Consider the following 20037-nt stretch of genomic DNA (forward strand, 5'->3'; position numbering starts at 1 on the left):
AGTTCTCTGGCAAGGTAGAAATCATTTGTGTATTGGCCTTCTGTTTGAAAAGAACTCCAGTGGGGAATCTAAACCATTTGGAGGAAGGAGAAATAGAGACAATGCACATCTTAGAGCAAAATGCTCTGTGTCCTGCAGTGCTATCCTGGCTAAATACAGATGATTGGTAATTTGTAGTCAGCTTCATTTGATGTCTTACTGAGTGCCTTTGATTACAGCAATACCAGGATGCCATAAGAGCCCATAAAGCAGGGAGGAAAGTGAATTTTTCTGAGCTACCTGTTCCTCCTGGTAAGTGTGACTATCAAATGTCCTAACACCAACTCCTGCATATCTACTAGGCTCTGGAGGATTTGTGCAGGTATCGCTTCCTCCTCCAGTGGAGCAGCTCCTCCTGTAAATAAAATCACTATTGGGTGTAGAAAGGAAAATAAAGATAGTTCTAAACAGTCCCACTGGAAGGGAATAAGTTGTACCAAAACAGTCTCCCTCTCATCTTGCTTCCTTGGGCTGGCAGATACTAACTTGCTTCTGCTTGACCTTGGCTACACTGCTTTTGTTGTGACTGGTATTAACTTATCTGCTTCTGTCTCTTGTCCCTTTTGTACAGGGGGCAAGGGGGAGGCAGGGAGAGAGAAGCTAGTAGCTTCCCCATGTCCTTGGCCAGGGGGGTTCTTGTGCTATAAATATTGTAAATACTGTCTCTTTTGTACATACTCATTGCATTCCGTTGTAGATTGTAGTTTTGCTTGTAAACACAGCTTTCATTTGCTTCCAGATGGGCTGGTCTGGCAAATTTAATGCTGGGGGGGAAATGTCAACCTGCAACACCCTTGCTGTAGAACGTGAGCCATTCCTTGGTGAGCAGCAGTCAGTGCTGGAGTAAGGATCTCTCTGCTGCACCTCTGAACACAGGGACAACTCCTTCACTCCCCTAGCTGTCAGCTGCCTGTCTGTCAGCCATCACTGAAGGCCCACATGGTGTAAATGGCAGGCACCCACCAGGCAGTCACTGAAGCCAGCAGTGGGGTTGCAGTGGACTGGCAGTGCACTCGGGTTCAGTGGTGCCAGCCTTGACCTCCCTGGAGACAGGAATGCAGCAGCGGAGTGGCTTACACCTCACACAGGGCCAGCAGTACAGGGAGCTATGTTCTACTTGCATGTGTACCTCAAACTTGTTCTGTCCCCTTAGCAGCCATTCCTGGCTTTCAGAGCAGTTCAGTCATCATTTCTTGGCACTCCTGCTGAGCCTAGCAACGAGAGAGGAAGTTCTTCACAGAAAGAGATTGCCCATTGGAATGGGCTGCCCAGGGAGGTGCCGGGGTCAACATCCCTGGAGGTGTTTAAGAAAAGACTGAATGATCTAGTTGATTAGTTAGGGTTTGGTGATGGGTTGTACTTGATGATCTTGGAGGTCTCTTCCAACCTGGCTGATTCTGTCATTTTTGTGATACTGCATATTGATGAGAGAAATGTCATTAACAGGCCTGTTCCAGCAGGGACTGGGGCTGGGTTGTGTGCAGCTGACACTGAGCTGGTAGTGTGGAAGTGAGCATTTACCTTCCCTCATCAGGCCTTCCTCCCATCCTTCAAAGGACACTAAAATAATGGAAGGAATTGTTCTTCATCTATTTCCCATTTAACTGCTGTGGTTCTGCTTCACTTTGCTGCCTCTGCAGTGCAGTGGGTGTGCAGCAGAGAGGCTTGGTGCGTCACCCAGTGCCAGTGCTGTGGTGGTGGTGTCTCTGGGGTTGTGTTTCTGCTGGCCTCTGTACCAGCTGGGTAGGGCAGCAGTGAGAGGGGAAAGAACAGGGAACTTCTGGAGCCCCTGTTGTAGGAAGGATCTGGATGTGCTCCTGGAGCATGTCCAGAGAAGGACCATGAGGATGATCAGAGGGCTGGAGCTCCTCTGCTGTGAGGACAGACTGAGGGAGCTGGGGCTGTTGGGTCTGGAGAAGAGAAGTCTCCACAAAGACCTAATTGTGGCTTTCCAGTATCTGAAGGGGGCTACAAGAAAGCTGGGGAGGGACTTTTTAGGGTATCAGGGAGTGATAGGACTAGGGGGAATGGAGCTAAACTAGAAATGGGTAGATTCAGATTGGATGTTAGGGAGAAGTTCTTCCCCATGAGGGCGGTGAGACACTGGAACAGGTTGCCCAGGGAGGTAGTGGAAGCCTCATCCCTGGAGGTTTTTAAGGTCATGCTGGATGTGGCTCTGAGCAACCTGCTGTAGTGTGAGGTGTCCCTGCCCATGGCAGGGGTTTGGAACTAGATGGTCCTTGAGGTCCCTTCCAACCCTGAGAATTCTATGATTCTGGTACAGTTCCCTGTCCTTTTGTGCTGAGGAGGGAGGTGAAATTCATTGGTGCGTCTGGGAGGACCTCTGTCGCCAAAGTCTTGAGGCTGTGAGATTTGCTGACTGGCTGCCCATCATGCATGTTAGAAAGCTCTGCTCTGGTATTCCATTGTTTTGGCATCATCCCTTTAAGCCTGGGTGTTTGTGAGAGATCCGATTGTCAGAGCATCCCTTGTACTTCCTCTAGCCAGAGTTTGCGGCCTTGGCCTCAGTCCCGTTAGACTGAGCACTGCAGAGTGTGAGGTGACAGATTGTAGGGGGAGAATGGAAAGAATGAATGGGAAAGACACAGCATAGGTCTGATGGAACTGCTTCTCTCTGCCTGTCCTCCTCAGGATTTCCCCCTCTCCCTGGGGTGGCAGCAGCAGATGGTGCCAGCACAATAGCTGCTGTTCTGGAAAGTGCCAACAAGCTGGCAAACATGGAGGAGAATGATGAAGAGGAGGAGGTTGGTACTGCTCAGAAGGAGGTGGCAAAGTGCTGTCTCTTGTGGCATGCAGGGATGAGGCTGTTGGATTTGCAGTCAAGCAGGGGTCCTGAGATGAAACAAATTTCCCTGAAGTTTAAGGAGTGCAGGATCTCAGCAGTAACTTCACTTTGCATTACAGATGTTATTGCAGAGTCCTTAAACCCAGGAGCTGGCTCTCAGAGCTGCCTTGTATGTGGGGTTTATTTTCAAAGCAGATCCTGGGCACCCCTTTACATTGTTCCAAAGTGCTTCCATCTGTACTTTCATTCTGCATCCCAGTAGCTCCTGGGTTTGGATTTTCCTGGGCTGTTCAGCACTTCCTGCTTTTTGTCAGGCAGCAGCAGCAGCCTTTAGGCCTTAGTTTGATGTCTTTTTCTCTCTGGATTTGGTTGCTGATTTTTGTGCTTTCAGCTGGAGCACTTTTAGGGGAGAGACTTCCTGGAGGGTGGTTTTTCTGCATTCATCTGCTGGTGCTGGAATCACTGCCTGGTGAAACATTTCCCCTGTCCTGCTCCAGTGGAGGTTTGACACTTGCACAGGTCAAGGACCTGCTGGTGTGGCATGGGCCATAAACCTCCACAAGTCAAAATCTGCTGTCTGCACTGTTCTGTCCCCTCCAAAAGTGGTGTCAGGAGGCTGATACAGTGACAGCCAAGGCTGCTGGTGCATGAGATGCTGTCCCCAGCTCTGGAATAGTCTGGATGCATCTAATGGGAAATTCTTTCTGTTGTGCTAGAGTGAACCTCCGGCACAGGCCCCACTTGCCAAGAAGACAGCTCAGCTGCCTGGGAAGCCCACTCAAGTTGTTAAGCCAATTACAGTCCCATCTGCTGCAGCTGAGGAGAGCTCCCCTGAGCCTGTGAAACCAGCTACTTCATCCTCCACCCTGGACAAAGAGTCAGTGGATCAGCTCTCTCCAGCTGGTAAGGGGAAGTGGTCATCACTCCCAGTGATCCAGGGGCACGGTGCTTGCACGAGCTGCGTTCAGCACCTTAGCAAAGACTCCTTTTCATGGTGCTAGAAATGAGGCTGTGAGTGTGGCACAGGAGCCCCAGGGCCTGTCTGCTGGAGGGCACATCCAGAGCAGCCACACAGCTTTACTTCACAGAGGCAGCATGTGTCATTGTAAGGGTGATGGGGTTTTTAATGAGTTTTGATGTGACCAGTGTATTGATTCATCATGTTTAACTCTGCTCACAGTTGAACTCTCATTAGAATGGACAGCTTGCCAGGGTGAATTATTCATTGGTCTAAAGCAGCTTCCTACATCCAGCAGTGGTTTCTGCCTAGTGCTTCACCCAGGGCTCTCAAACTGCTGTAGAGGCCTAGTCCTGCTGCTAAGGTCACCAAACACTTGTCTGTACAAGATGAATTGTCCAGGTAGCGAGGGACAGCCCCCACCTCGGTGTGATTTGGGCACACTGAGCACTGTTCAGGCTTTCACTGGTTCTGTTGTCATCTCTTGACTCTAATCCCATCCTTATTCCATTCTGCCCTGGCTGGTTCCCTCGGGATAAAGCAGAGCTGCCCGAGTGGCTGATGCAGAGTGCAAAGGCGTTTCACAGTACCACTGTGATCAGATCATAACTCTTCCCTCTAGAAAATGCCATTAGTTGCTTTATAAAAACCACTCAGACACAGCAGTTGTCCCTTTTGCCTTTGGAAATCAGGAATCATTGGGAGTTTCCTTTTGGGGACTTTCAGCTGATGGAGAAATCTCTCGAGTAACTTGCCCCAGACTTGTGCTCTCTGCAGTCTCTTCTTAGTGTTTTAAGTATTTTCAGATAGAACTACTAGATGCAACAAGAACCTGCAGAGATTGATACCAGTATGACTGCCCAGGGAGCTTGTAAATGCTTTCTCCCTGGGGGTGTTCAAGGCCAGGTTGCATGAGGCCTTGAGCAGCCAAGTCCAGTTGACAGGTGTCTGTTGGAGTAGATGATCCCTGAGGTCCCTTCCAACCTGAGCCATTCTGTGATTTTCACCACCAAATGCCAGTACCTCACTACTGTGGAGCTGTATTTCACTTGCCAAAGTGCATTCTGTGATCCAAGTGTTACCTCCTCCAGAACTACCAGGTGCAGCTTACAGCTGCCCACAGCTGATAAATCAGCTGTAATAAACCCTGGCTTTTCCTGCTTGGAGAATGCAGGGTGTAGAGAGGCGTGGGAGTGGAGCACTTGCACTTGAGGCCTGTATCAGTAAGGCCAGGGAGCCAAGATCTGTGGGATGAGTGGCTTTGTTCAGATGTTCTGTGTCCCAGCCTCACAGAGCAGGCTGGGGGCTTTGTCTCAGTGCAGTCTGGCCTAGCTGCCTTGTCTAATTAATTTGGTTGTGGCTGATTGGGCAGGTTGCTTGCAGCAGCAGGACAGCAGGCTCCTCTGCAGGGACAGGAATCATTTGATTATCACCTGCCAGCAGTGAAGGTGGTGAGAGAGTCACTGGTAGTGTTTGGCTGGTGTAACCATGAGTCTGGAAAGGGCTGTAAGCAGCTTCTGCTGTACCTTTTCTTGAGGCAGCTGCAGAAGAGACAGGCTGCACTGACCTGCTACAGTGTAAGGTGATCTTCATTGAATTGTGTGGGTGTCCTTGCTGTTTTGGGAAGGAAAGAGGACACTCAGGAATTAGTAAGGAACTAAAATGTCAAGGAATTACAGATAAGTGGAGGTGATGTCTGAGTGTGCCTGCACATGGGCTCCTCTGGGGTTTTTCAGACAGGTCAGGGCAGAGGGGAGAAGAGTACAGGAGATGCTGATAATATTCACTGCCTTTTGGAAGGTAACATGTCAAGCTAGAAGTTGGAATTCAGCTTCTGCTTTGGACCAGTCAGCTGTACTGGAGTCTATCTTCTGTCTGCAGTTGCTCTTGTGACACTTGTGAGGTGCTCTGATGATGGATGCCAGGACAGAAGGAAGTTTGGTTCTTGTTCCCATAATTGAAATCAAAACTTGCCCAGAAGCAATTCAGTGCAGTAAGGAAATGCCCTGGTTTGATATCTGTACCCTTACTGACCTCTGTGTGACTGCAACCTCAAGGTGATAAACCTGTCCCAGGGGCAGGGCAGTGTCACATGAGGGAGGGTTTTTATGCAACTGTTTTTCAGCTAAAGAGCAGCTGGAAATCCTGGAGACCAGAAAGAAGCAGTACATGAAGGCAGCTGTCAAAGCAAAGAAGGAAAACAACCTTGAAAAAGCTAAGATGTATCTCAGAACAGCAAAGAGCCTTGACCTAAGGATTGAGCAAGCAAGATGTGGGAAACATGTTGATCTTTCCAAGGTGAGTAGGGCTGTTGGTGTTCTGCTTTGTTTCATGTTCTCAGACATCTAAGGGCTTCAAACAGTGACTGATTTCATGACTGTTTCCTGACAAAAGTTAGCTTCCTCAAGTGACAAGTCTGGATACTGAGCCCTGAAATTCCCTCTCTGTTTTGGCTTAGTTTTTGGTTTCTTTCCTCTGCTGCTCCTCAAGTGTGTCAGATTTGAAGAAGATTTAGTCTCCCTGGACCAGTTGCTCCTTGGTTTTCTATGGCACAGCTAAACCATGCACTTTGGAAGTGTTCCTTGGGCTTCCTTTAGGCTGGAGGTTCGGAAGAGGTTCTACACAGAGAGAGTGATTGCCCATTGGAATGGGCTGCCTGGGGAGCTGGTGGAGTCACCATCACTGGAGGTGTTCAGGAGGAGACTTGATGGGGTGCTTGGTGCCATGGGTTAGTTGATTAGGTGGTATTGGATGATGGGTTGGATGCCATGATCTCAAAGGTCTCTTTCAACCTGGTTTATTCTGTTCAGCTCTGAGTGCTTCTCTGAGCTGTGTCTGAAGGCCATTGTGGGGTGCAGATCAGGTGCATGTGGTACAGTGATGGCTGTTTTCCCTGGGTATTGGGTAGATGGGGAAATCAGACTGCACCCTAATAGCTCTCCTGACCTAGGGAACCAGGCCTGGAAGGCTACTTGCACTTTCGTGACCTAAGCAGTTGTGAGGCACTGGTGTGAGTGTGGTTGGGTTGGAATCGCCTTGAGGGGAAAACTAGCCCATGTCCCTTGCCTGGCCTTTCTAAACACTCTGACCACTTTTTCTCTGTCATTTTTTTCCTCCAAGGGCTCTGAAATATGATGTTCTTGTGTTGCAGCTGCCATCACCCCCTACAGATGAGGAGGGTGATTTTATCTTCATACACCATGAAGATGTCAGGCTGTCTCAGAAAGCAGAAGAGGTCTATGCACAGCTCATAAAACTGCTGAAGGACCAACATGAGGTGACCATTTTACCCTTTTTGGAAATGTTTTGGGCTTCTTGTGGTTGTTTTGGGGTTTTTCACATGAAGAAATTCTTCCCAGAAAGAGAGACTGGCCATTGGAATGATCTGCCCAGGGAGGTGGTGGAGTCATCATCACTGGAGGTGTTTAAAAACAGACTGGATGAGGCACTTAGTGCCATGGTTGAGTTGATTAGATGGTGTTGGGTGGTAGGTTGGACTTGATGATCTCAAAGGTCTTTTCCAACCTGGTCAATTCTGTATTCTTTGGGGTTTATTAATGTTCTAATCCCATCACTGCTTCTGTGGGGCCTTTTGCTTGGCTTTTAAAATCCCTCTGGTTTCGTGTGTCCTGAAGTAGAAAACATTCAACATTGGGTTCTCTGCTGGTTGAAGTCAGAGGCTGTGCTTGGAGGCTTGGGACTGTGAAGTTACCACTAGTTAAGTAAGAGCATCCAGGTGATGAAGTGTAGCCCCTGGGTGAAGCTCATGTCTAGGAATTAAGTGATTCTAAAGTAGTAGGGCAGAGCAACTCAAACAAATGCTGTGCTTGGCTTGGAGCTACTGAGGCTGGGGGCCAGGGGGTGTTTTGGGGTGACCTGGGACAACAACTGGCTTTTCTTAAAGGAGGTTGTCACCAGCTGTGACTACTGAGTGCATCTGTGTGTGTGTTTCTGTTGACAGAGGTGTTTGCAGTACTCCAGGCAATTCACACACCTGGGAAATGTGGCAGAGACAACTCGGTAAGCCCTGATGTTCACCATCCCGCAGCGTGGTCACTGCAGGCTTTGGTCTGCCTGCCTCCTGTTAGCTGGAGCACTGTGGCCAGTTCTGGAGCCCCTATTACAGGAAGGATCTGGAGGTGCTGGAAGGTGTCCAGAGAAGGGCCACGAGGATGAGCAGAGGGCTGGAGCTGCTCTCCTATGAGGACAGACTGAGGGAGTTGGGGCTGTTTAGTCTGGAGAAGAGAAGGCTTTGAGGAGACCTAATTGTGGCCTTCCAGTATCTGAAGGGGGCTGCAAGAAAGCTGGGGAGGGACTTTTTAGGGTGTGAGGTAGTGATAGGACTGGGGAAAATAGAACAAAACTAGAAATGGGTAGATTCAGATTGGATGTTAGGAAGAAGCTCTTCCCCATGAGGGTGGTGAGACACTGGAACAGGTTGCCCAGGGAGGTGGTGGAAGCCTCATCCCTGGGGGCTTTGAAGGCCAGGCTGGATATGACTGTGAGCAACCTGCTGTAGTGTGAGGTGCCCCTGCCCATGGCAGGGGGGTTGGAACTGGATGATCCTTGAGGTCCCTTTCCAACCCTGACAATTCTGTGATTCTAATTTATAAACAGTATGGCAAATACTAATAAAAATATTAATAACTTTTATTAATATGGAAAATGCCCCAAACTGTATTAAATAGGTTAGATGCATGGTTAGAATATGTATTTCCAGTGGGAATGTACAGTATTTAGGCACCATGACAATTTTAACACTTGTGTGCAAAGCAGGAGAAAATAACAGAAAGAGAGAACCCCCAGGAGTAAAATGCTGCTCGACCACGTGGGGGGAGGCTTGACAAGAGCCAATGAGGCAACAAGAGGCGATGAATTCATTACTCACAGCTGGTTCCACCCAAGTGGGGAGTGCTGCTGGCTGTGTATTAGCTGTTGAGGCTTTGGGGCACTCTCCTGTGGCACTGGCACAGCAGGTTGCCCCCAGGAAGGCCAGGCGGTCCTGGGGCTGGGCTGGCTTCAGCACGATGGTGGGTGGTTTACAATGCTATCACTGCAGAGGGCTCTTGCTTTGTCCTGGGTAAACTGAGGCACAGCAAAATTCTAGTTGCAGGGGGAAGCAAGGCTTGGCTCTGACTCCTAAGCTCGTGGCTTTTATCCCAGGCTCTGGACTGGGCAACTCGAGGCAGCTTCAAGCCAGATAGGTCGAAGCAGGTTTAAGGAAGGCAAAGCCACTAGAGATCAGGCTGTATATACATCTTGCCTGAGATTCAGGTGGGCCAATAGGGCAACTTGAAGCCAGCACATGTTTACCCAAGGAAAAGGGGTTCTGCCAGGCTGTGGCCACAAAAGGCAGAAACACAGGCCTGGTCTGGGAGAAGCAGTGGCCACTGCACGTGCTGGTACCCCAGAGCTGGACTTGTTTACCAGCCATGCACGGGCCTGTCCCCTCTGTTCCTCTTCCCACATTACCCTGACTTTCTGCAGGAAGGAGGGGGGAGAGGGGGACCATGCCTAGACACATCAGGGGCTGCCTGGGTATGTGCTGGGGCTTGTTTGGCCCTACCATGACCGCTCCCCTGAAACTGGGTGGCGGGGGGTGGTGTTCAGGTTGGTGAGCTTTATGGGAAGAGCTCAGTAGCTGCCAGGCCTGCATCCCCAGCTTGCTCTCAGCCCTCTGCTCCGAGGCCTGTGCTGTGGCTGTGCCTGGCAGCATGCCCTGGTGCTGCAGGGTGTGTAAGGTTGTGTTGTTTGTTTGCCTTTTTCTGCAGCTTTGAGAAGCTGGCACAAGGTTGTAGAAAGGACATGGACATCCTCCAGCTTGCACGAGCGCAAGGGATGGATCCTCCAAGCCATCATTTTGAGGAAAGAACCTTTAAAATGATAAGGTGTGGTTTAAAAAAGAAACAAGGCACTGCTCAGGCAGGCTGGAACAAGTTTTCTAGCTCTTTGTTTGGGACTTGTGGGCCTCAGCACACTTGGGTGGCCCCTAGACTTAGGCTCACCATTCCTGAGAGCACCCTCTCAACAGCTGCAATACGAAGAAGTTGTTCTCCAACTTCTCTGCTGGGTTTTCAGAATTCCTGAAGCTTCATCCCTTATGTTCTGCCCCTTCAGCCACTCTTCCTTCCTGTCAGCCTCTACCCTCTCCCTCAGTCTTGTTTGCCTCTGGGCTTTGTTCGTGGCCTTTTTCACCATGCCTCAAGAGATGTTTTCATCTCAGCTCTTTACTTGCTCTTTTTTCACTTTCTGAAGACCATCTGCTTAGGAGGTCACTTTTGACAATGCCAGGGGCAGCCTGGCCTGGCAGTGGATCAGATGGTGGTGGCCTACTGGGAGAAACACAAGTTTTGTCTTTGTTCTTTCCCAGGATATTTTCTGACCTCAATAGCACAGAAATGCACCTTCTGATTGTCAGGGGGATAAACCTGCCAGCTCCACCAGGTATGTAGAGGGCACAGGAGACTTCTCCTCTGACCTAGGTAAGGGAAGGAGAGGGGGAGTAAATTTTTCTATCCTGAAGACCACTTCAGGGGTCAAGATCTTTGTAGCCAGCACTCATTAAACCAAAATAACCAGGTTTCAGGCTCAAACCCCCACCCTCCCTACCCCCCTCCCTTTAAACAGCATTAAAAAACTAAGCAAACAAACCTCCCAGAAGAACAAATTGGATCTGGGAAAGACTTTAAATTCTCCTGGGCTTGCTTGTATCTGCTCATGGTTTAACTTCCATGTTTGTCTTCTGCTTTGTTAGGAGTGCCTGCCTTAGCTTTGCACCACCCTAAAGACCTGTAACAGACAGGAGTTGCTCCTGCTGTAGCTGCTTTTAGTCCCCTGTTTCTGGGAGCCTGTAGAGCACCTGTGCTAGACTGCCTTGGGCCTAGCAGCAGCATTACAAAGAGCAGAGATCTTCCTTGAGGTGCCAGCTTCCCGTGGGTTTTGGGGTGATGGATGGGTTTTTCAGCTCTCAAGAGACATGTGGGTATGAATTCTACTGGAAAATGGTGCTCAGCATTCAAATGCAATGGAAGTGTCTGTGGTGGCTGTCTGAATTGGCTGCTGGCTGTCTCCCCCAGGTGTGTCACCAAAAGACTTGGATGCGTTTGTGAAGTTTGAGTTTCAGTACCCGAGCGCGGTGAGTGTCCTCCTGGGGCTTCTGGTCCCTCACTCTGGGACCCTGTCACTGTATTAGCTTGGGGGGGGCTTCAAGGAGGAAGTGGAGGGTTTCTTCTAGAAGGGGAAAACACTTCTGGGCACACTGGCTGAACTCATTTGTAAAACAAACTTCATGTGAGAAACAGAGCTGCAGCTTTCACTGCTCCTTTCTGCTGCTGTACTCCACACCTGACACTTGGCAGTGTGGTGTCATCTTCAGGCCTGCATGTTCACTGGCTGGCAGTTACCAGTTACTGCTGGCCAGCATTCAGAGTGCTAAGCCATGCCCAACTCTGCCCCCTGATGACAGCAGTCAGAGTGGTTTCAGTGTTTGCAGAATGGGTAGAAGTTCATTTCTTTCAGGGGTGCAGCTGCACTGGTCACTTAACCAAACACCAGGGCAGGCAAAGCTGTCACCAGGGAACAGGGACTTGGCTGTGCATGGCTGGAGGAAGGACTTAGGCCAGAGAAGTTTCTTGACCTTACTAGTGAGCAGTGCTGTGTATGTTCAGGTGTGGATGTGCATTATGTGTGTACATTAAATCCATATTTACAGACAGATGTTGCTCCTTTCCTTGAAACCCCCTCTGCCATCCTGTTCCCCTCACCTCTAGAAGCAGTCCCTGGTTTGAAAGGTACTGAAACCGCTGAGCTAGAAGGGCTCCTAAGGAGGCCTCCCCAGCCTTTCCACCAGGTGTGCTGGGGCTGCTGTTGCTTTGTAGGGCAAACCCAATCATTGCTCTATACAGGACTAAGGCCTAGCCCTGTGAGACTGCAGAGCCCAGACTTCTACCTCCTAATAGAGCCACAAAAATGATTAGAGGAGTGGAACATCTCCCTTATGAGGAGAGACTGAGGGAGAGACTCTTTAGCTTGGAGATGAGGAGCCTGAGGGCTGACCTCATTCATGATTACAAAGATGTGCAGGCTGAGTGCCAGGAGGATGGAGCCAGGCTCTGCTGGGTGATGCCCAAGGACAGCACAAGGGGCAATGGTGGAAGCTGAGGCAGAGGAAGTTCCATGGAAACAGGAGGAAAAATTTTTGTGCTGTGAGGGTGACAGAACAGTGGAACAGGCTGCCCAGGGGGGTTGTGGAGTCTCCCTCTCTGGAGAGATTCAAAACCCACATGGATGTGTTCCTGTGTGACCTGCTCTAGGTGCTCCTGCCCTGGCAGGGGGGGTTGGACTGGATGAACTTTCAAGGTCCCTTCCAGCCCCTAACATTCTGTGATAATAAATCTTGCAGCAATTCTACTAAAATAGGTTCAGTTATCTGGGGGAAGTTGGGGATGGTCAGATCAGGTTTGAGTCACACAAGGCCTTGATGGAGAAGTGCCCCCCACCAGGGTGGCTGCAAACAGAGCTGGTCTGCAGGAGTGATTTTCTGGGGAATAAGGGAGATTCAGCATCACTGCTTTTTATCTGTTTTCCTTTATTCCAGGGAAAGGCAGATGTCCACTGTTCAGCCAGCAGTCAGGCACACCACCTTCCACACCACCTCGCTCCTCCCTGTCTGCAATCACTTTGGCAAAGTAGCTGCAATAATTGGGTCACATTGTCCCCATTCCATCCCCAGAGAGGTAGTTTGTACTCTGCTGCAGGTTAAAAGTTAATTCATTTTGGTGGCAGACTGATTGTCAGGCAGAATAATAGTAGGGCAATTCCCTGAATGATTTGTGCTGAGTTGCTCAGGTGGCTTTATTATTGCAGCTACTGCAGGAGGAGCAGCATTACTGAGTGCAGCACCCACAGTCAGTGGTAACTGGACTGAGCTGTGAGTGCCTGCAGAGCTTCTCTGTGGCTCCTGTATTTAATGTAAGGTGTGGGCTGATGTGTGCTCTGGTACTGCACTTGTTAGCACAGCCAAATGCAGGTGTCTGAGTCCTGCTCTTGTCACTCAGATAAACCCCTAGAGCCTGCTGCTGTTCCTGTACAGGTACCAGGAACGGTTGCTGCCTGTGTTCTGCACCGGTGTCTGATGGCTTTGTGCAATGTGTCTCTCTTAACAGGAGCAGCCTCAAAAGAGCAAAACCCCTGTCATTAACAATAACAACTGTCCAGGTTAGTATTTCCTCTGGGACAGAGGGAAGAACTTGGGAATCACTGGAGAGCACAGGCCAGGCTCATACTGTGTGTTAGGCCAGGGGGCCTTCCACCACCTTGTATCTTCCTTCTTAGGAAAAGGCTTGTTGCAGGGTCAAGTCCAGCTGCGTTGGCAGAGCTCCTTCACCCTCATCCCAACTGTGGTGGCAGTTACTGTGGTATGAAATGGAGGAATGATGGAGCCACCAGCCATGCTCCAGCTGTCAGCCCTGCTGGGAGCTGGGCCAGAAAAGTCACATTTCTTTATTGACTAAGTGAAATGGTTCATGTGAATCTCCCCAGGGGTTAGCTCTTTTTCAGTCCACTGCTGTCTGCTGGGAGAGGGCCACTTCTGTCCTGACTTCTGGGAACCAGCTAACATCTCTGAACCTGATAGCAGCACTGCAGAAACAGCTTGGGCTGGGTTTTTTGTAGACAGTGTGGCTTGAAACTAATGAAAATGCATTCTTTGCACCTTTTGAAGAGTGTCCCTTTGCAGCTGGCTGTCAAGTGCAGGTGTCAGGCTTGCTGTGCATTTCAGATCTCATCACCTTGCACTCTTGACTTTAGTTTATTGCTGTGGTGTTTTTTCAGCTCTTGCAATAAGCCATCTGGTGTCAAAACAACTTTGTATTCAGTATCCAAATTACTAGCTGTGAATTCATCTCAAAAGAGAGATTGATCTTCTGAGTTTCTAACTACTCTCTGTTACTAGTGGAAGTTCCTAAGCTCAGGTACTGAGAGCTTGTTCCAAGTCTTCCAATCACTTGATCAGCGCTTGCTGAGCAGCCACTTTGCTTGAGTGCTTTGGGTTCCCAGGCTGCCAAGCAGAGGTGACTGTTGTGGGTGGCACACCACATAAGTGTTGGAACATCAGTTGTACAATGCTGTGAGACACTCTGATCAAAAGGTATCCTGGGGCATAGTTCTTGTAGTGAAACTGCTGTTAAAAGAGCATTAATGATGTCCTTAAACACCCTCCCCAGGCACACCGACCTTCCTCTGTGTTTTCCTTACTGGTTTGTACTCTCCTAGCTGCAGACACTCTGTTTAATCTCTGAAGGGCTCTAGCTCTGCAGTACCTTGCTGTCACCTCCTCATGATGACTTGATTTTCCTGCACTTTGGTTGCTGCCCCTGTAAGAGGAGGATGGCAGAGATGTGCTGTCACACAGGGACACCAGCTGGTAATGACTTCCTGAGAAGTCACAGAGATGTGACTTGTCCTTCACAGTTGGGCTGGAGGGAGGTCCGAGTAGGTGCAGGTAGCAGAGCAGTGGCCATGGCTTGCCTCTCACAGGTGCTCTCATTTCTGTGTCCCCCCTGTAGAGTACAACCAGCTGTTCAAGCTGAACATCAACCGCAATCACCGAGGCTTCCGGCGAGCCATCCGCTCCAAGGGCATCAAATTTGAGGTGTTCCATAAAGGGTGAGTGCAGAGCCTGCTGCCCCACAGTGCTGCTCCAGTAGCAGCTGAAAAGAGTCTGGGATCTGAAAGCTATCAAGCACAGTCTCCAAACTAGCAGTAAAGACTTGTCTGCCTCTCGCATCTGAGGGCCTACAGGAAGGCTGGAGAGAGACTGTTTGCAAAGGCCTGCAGTGACAGGACGAGAGGCAATGGCTTCACACTAGAGAAGAGCAGGTTTAGATTGGATGTTAGGAAGAAGCTCTTTACTATGAGGGTGGTGGAACACTGGAACAGGTTGCCCAGGGAGGTGGCTGAGGCCCCTTCCCTGGAGATATTCAAGGTGAGGTTGGCCAAAGCCCTGGGCAGCTTTGATCTAGTTGGGGATGTCCCTGCTGACTGCGGGGAGGTTGGACTGGGTGACCTTTGGAGGTCCCTTGCAGCCTGGACCATTCCATGACTATAACTGTATGAAATGTGCCTGAGCTCTTGGGGGGTGAAAAAGGGCAGAAGTTTAGTGAAGTTGATTCCTGACTGGTAGGTGAGTTGAGGATGAGTATGTTAAGAGGTATTGCTGAGACTGAAGGTGATGATTCAGCTTCAAGTTCCAGTTTGGCTTTAGTCATCAGGACTGGGAGGTTTAGATGTTGCATGGGATAACTTCCTAGAATAAGGAAGTGGCAGCACACCACCAGCAGCAGCAAAGCAGGTGCCAGGTGATGGCAGAACCAGCATCGTGGGTTTGTGCTTCTCTTGGTTCTGAGGATCTTACGATGTTTCTTTTACACTGCTAGCAAACTGTTAGGCTGCCTGGGAGAGACAGAGTCCCCTTGTCTGAGAGCCCACCAGTTAGCAGTTAGTTACAGTTGGTAACATTCAGGGAAATGCTGCAGGCTCACTACTCATTTATTCCAAACTGGAGTGGCCTCTCTTTGCTCTGCAGGGTGAAAGCCATGGCTTGGAAGGCTTTTAGATAACCCAGTTCTGTCTCAGGGGCTCCTTGTGCTGTTCTGTGTTTCTGAAGCCCAACTGGTCTTACTCCAGATCTTCCATCTTCATCTCTGTTGGAGCAAAAGCTGGTCTCCTGGCTTCTCCTCTGGCAGTCTGGCTGCTGCACTGCTCTGCTGCTCAGGACCTCACCAGAGATCCTGCCTGGACCTATGAAGTGTTCACATGTGATTAAAATTCTGTTAGATTAGATTCTGTTAGGTTGGATATTAGGAAGCACTTCCTGACAGAAAGGCTGATTGGGCACTGGGATGGACTGCCCAGGGAGGTGGTGAAGTGGCCACCTCTGGAGGTCCATAAGAAAAGCTTGCATGTGGCACTGGGTGGCCTGGTTTAGCTGCTGTGGTGGTGTTAGGTCCTAGGCTGGACTTGATGATCACAGAGGTCTTTTCCAGCCTCAGTAATTCTGTAAGAGGTTTTCCCTCTCTCTTGCCTTGCACTGATTCTCCTCTTCAGCAGATGAGCAGTGTCCAGCACACTGCAGCACACTTATGTAACCCAGCTCCATTTTAAGGTGCTTGTGAGGGAGTGGAGGCATCCTAGCATGGAAGCTAACAAATCCTGACCCTTCCCAAATGGCTATGTGAGGCTGCTGTAGACTGCTTGAGGCAGAATGCAGCCTCATCTCTGGAAGGCTTTCTGTCAGCCAGATGCCCAGGCACTGTGCTGGGAGGCAGTGCCAGCAGCCCCTGAGCTAGCTGTGACGCTGTTCTTTACTACAGCACTCTGTGCTGAGATGGACAAGCTGCCAAGTAAAGGCAATCTGAGCTGAGCTGGAGCCTTTCCAGCCCTTCAGCAGCAGGCTGTGGGCAGAGGTGCTCCTTGCTGTGTGCTGCAGTGCATTCAGAGTCCAGAAGTGTCTGAGCTCCCTCCAGTGAGCTGACTGCAGCCTGGGCTGATGGCACCATTGTGCTTTTGGCCCAGAGAGGCCTGGGCACCATGAGCCACACGCTTTCTGACACCGTTCACAACACACAGAGTGAGGTTAAGGTCTGGGTGATGACACTGCAGCTGAGCTGAGCTGGGTGGTGTCTGGGAATGAAGCAATCCTCAGGGTGATGGATGTGGGGAGACAGCCTGGATCCTGTTCCAGTCAGATTGGAGACACTGGGGTTCACAGGTGGCCACTTGGAGGCACGGATGGCAGCAGCAGGTCTATGCGTTCCTGTGCTGGTTACTTTGCCACAGATGCCACGGCCCTGAGGCTCTTCAGAGTGCTCACTGCATGGCTCGAGTCTTGCTAACACCTCGGCATCTCCTGATGCTGACAGGAAGCAGGGTGATGCTGCAGGCTTGGGGTGTTTCTGTTTGGGTGTCCCCTAAGTAAGAAAGGAAGCTTCTGAATTCTTGTCAGGTTCTCTGTTCTAAGCCAGGACAGATGTGGTTGGTTGGCTTCCTACCTCCAGACCCTGTATTTTGATTTATCAGAACAAAACAGGCTGATAGCTCTGACTTCTCCCTAGGAAGTGCTTTGCCAAGGTCAGCAGCTTCCTGGGACATGTCAGCAGCTCCCTTGGGAAGTCTCAGCCAGTTCTGTTGGCCTGCTGCAGAACATTGCTCGGTCCTGGCTGTGCTGGGACCAAAGCTGCTGCCGTTCCAAGTGCTAGTTCAGGTGATTGTCCTCACTGCTGTCCTCCTCTTTCACTGGGCTGCAAGAGAATCATCCAAAAAGGAATCTTCTGCATCTTGTCCCTGTAGTGCAGTTCACCAAGGGTTTGTCCCTTGCACCCTGCTCTGCAGAGCTCCAGCAGCATCCCTTGCCTGGCTCTCCTGGATGCAGTGATGGTGCAAACAGTGATGGCCTCTTAGCTTGCTTTCTCTTCAGTTAGCTGAGGAAGACTTCTTCCCAACAGGTCCTTCTTCAGAAGTGACAAGCAGGTGGGGACAGCACACTTGAAACTGGAGAGGCTGGAGTCCGAATGTGAAGTCCGAGAGATCCTCGAGGTAGGTTCCCTGGCTGCCATGGGAGCTGCGGTGCCTCTGTGCAGGGAGGCTCTTCATGGCCTTCTCAGCTCTTGAAGCTTGGCTTAGCTGGGACACTTCTGGTCCTGGCAACTTTCTGGGGACACTCTCCTGCAGCTTTTTTGTACTGAGACAGTTTCCTGTGTCAGGTCCAGAGATTCTGGTGTGCCCCCACGTTATTTGTGCTGGCAGCTAGCAGATCCAAGGGCTAAGTGAAGACTGCTGCAGTAGGTAGAGAGCTGCCCCAAAATCTACAAGGAGGTCACCAGGTGTGAACCTCAGTAAGAAATGGCCACATCACAGCCATGCTGAGGACACCACTGCCCTTAGCGTCCTCTGAGCTGCCTGTGGAGTCCATTTGTACTTGAGGGGCTGTGCAGGCAGGGGTACAGCTGCCTTGCTTGGCTTGTGTGGGTAACCTGCTCTGCTCAGTTCTGAATCTGGGGCAGCACCTGGCTGTGGCACTGCAGTCACCTGCAGGTGACTGTGTCATCTTTTAGTCCTGGGGCAATAGTCAGTAGTTGCTTGAGGCACTGTGGTGTGACCTTGTTTGTGTGTGTGCGCTAACTGCTCTTGGCTTTGTGGTTCTTTCAGATATTTGATGGCAGAAAGCCCACCGGAGGGAAACTGGAGGTGAAAGCGAGACTCAGGGAGCCCCTCAGTGGTCAAGATCTTCAGACAGTTACAGAGAACTGGCTGGTCCTGGAGCATTAGTTCTGGGTGAGGTATGGATCTGCGTTTGAAGAGGAACAGGGCTGCAGATCACTGCTCCAGTCCTCTGTTGGCAGTGACCTCATTACCTAGCTCTGGCTGTGACACACTAAGCCTTACTCTGGTAGTGGGGAGTTGACATCATTGCAGACAGGAGGCTGTAGGATCTCTGATCAGTTTGTGTATCAAAGATGCTTAGGTCACAGTCCCTTGAGCTACCAGGAGAGCCTGTAGCATTGCCTTTACTGGGAACAGGACTGGAAGGTTGCTGAGCCCTGTCTAGGAGGCAGGCTGGCTGGCTGTCCTAAGGTTATCAAAACACCCTTCACAGTTAGCAGGACCCTTACCAGAACATGGAGAAAGGCAAAGTCTGCTTGGTTTCATCTGAAAGGGAAATGTGGAGCTAGGCTTCCTTCCAGGTACCTAAGACTTCTGGAGGAGCTGTGCCTTTGCTTCTCCCACAGCTTCTGTTTAGACAGCCAGGCAGAGGACAGGCACTCTGCAGGGACAGTTCTGTTTGTGGTCCCCTGCACCTTTCCTGCAGTCACAGGGCATTAGTGGCAGGGCACTGCCTGTGCTGAGCCCTTTCCAGCAGGTGTTTGCTGTGCTGCAGCAGCTCCAAGAGCCCTCCTCATGCACCAGAGCAAACCTCACCTTCTCTCATGGGAAGCAGATGATGGAGCAGTGCAGTTTTTCTTAACTGTTGCCTTTCCTTGAGCTGCTGAAGTTGTTGTGCCCTTTCTTCCTTAGCCTGTTGTGCTTTTCACTTCTAAGTGGCAGTTCAGCTGATGCTCATCAGCTTCACATCCCCTTTTGCCACCGCTCTGCTTCCGAGCTGCCTTAGATTTCACAGACGGAGGGCCCATTTCACTACAAAAGTCTGGAAGTGTAGGCTGCAGCCAGGATGGTCAGAGAGTGGCCTGTGAGGGACAGGTGTGATGGCCGTCTGCCAGGGCTGGACACCTGAGCACTTTCAAGCAGTAGAGCTGGAGAACTGTGCCCCAGGGACTGTTCTGTTATCCATCCAGAATGATCCCATCAGCATTTTGCACATAACCTGACCTTGAACTGCCCAGTGCTGCATCAAGTAACTTCCTGGGGGGGCTGTGTGTACTTCTTCCCCGCAGCTCCCTTGGCACGTTGAGAAGTGGTGGGAGAAACGCACGCGGAAAGATGCTGCTAGCTGCAAGCACCAAAGATGTTCAAAGCTGCACTACTGCCCCTGGCGCCTGTTTGGTAACAGCCACACTGCTGACTCATAGCTCTGAGGCAAACGTAGGGCTCCCAGCTGTGCTGCTGCAGGGAACTGGGACTGATTACACAGAACAGACAGCGTTGCCTTAACGTGGAGCTGCTGGGGCAGCACCAGTGAATGTTCCATGAACTATGCAGAGCTGTGTGCAGAGGCAGCCCCTCGCGAGCTCCCTGAGGCAGGGCAGCAGCTCTTGAGTCCGTCACAGGTAAGGCCTTTCCTGGCACTCATTTCTTCACCTGCAGAGCAGCCAGTGTGCTCCCTGCACAGCCTGCTCCTGCTTTTTCTGTTTGCTTCCCGAGGCCTCTTTGTTTCTTTGCCGCTTCCTGGAGCGGAGGAGCCAGAGCCGGGGCAGGGGGCGCGTGGCGCTGCGCCCCCTCCCCACCTGCTGGCGCAGTGCCAGGCTCCTTTCAGGAGGAAAGGATGCAGAATTCTGAGGCGTTGCTGTTTTTGTTCTGGCTGCCAGCTGTCTGCCATGCTTGCTGCACTGCAGCCTGGTACTGTGCCTTCATCCTTCTTCTGGGCTTTGTGGGGTTTTCATTTAAGAGAGGAGGGAAAAACGTCCATCAGCCTCTGCTGCTTCCCAGCCTTCTTCCCGTCTTCACAGAAAGAGGCTTCTGCAGATCTTCCAGGGGATGGGGAGAGCAGCCACTCTGTCAG

The 20037-nt window shown here is 50.7% G+C and overlaps 1 protein-coding gene across 1 annotated transcript in view; it reads left to right on the top strand.

Annotated features, from left to right (window-relative positions):
* The window catches only part of CC2D1B (coiled-coil and C2 domain containing 1B), a 37345-nt gene extending 17652 nt beyond the window's left edge, over positions 1-19693 (top strand). Inside the window, exons 11-24 of the mRNA XM_009908049.2 lie at positions 219-291; positions 2692-2804; positions 3562-3748; positions 5929-6101; positions 6955-7080; positions 7765-7823; positions 9575-9691; positions 10174-10247; positions 10880-10938; positions 12968-13019; positions 14369-14468; positions 17306-17396; positions 18009-18139; positions 19253-19693. Coding sequence (XP_009906351.2) covers positions 219-291; positions 2692-2804; positions 3562-3748; positions 5929-6101; positions 6955-7080; positions 7765-7823; positions 9575-9691; positions 10174-10247; positions 10880-10938; positions 12968-13019; positions 14369-14468; positions 17306-17396; positions 18009-18128 — 1344 coding nt within the window. The 3' untranslated portion in view covers positions 18129-18139; positions 19253-19693. The remainder of the gene's footprint in view (positions 1-218; positions 292-2691; positions 2805-3561; positions 3749-5928; positions 6102-6954; positions 7081-7764; positions 7824-9574; positions 9692-10173; positions 10248-10879; positions 10939-12967; positions 13020-14368; positions 14469-17305; positions 17397-18008; positions 18140-19252) is intronic.
* The last annotated feature ends 344 nt before the right edge of the window (positions 19694-20037 follow it).

Source organism: Dryobates pubescens, chromosome 11 (assembly GCF_014839835.1).
Source record: "Dryobates pubescens isolate bDryPub1 chromosome 11, bDryPub1.pri, whole genome shotgun sequence".
Lineage (NCBI taxonomy): Eukaryota > Metazoa > Chordata > Aves > Piciformes > Picidae > Dryobates > Dryobates pubescens.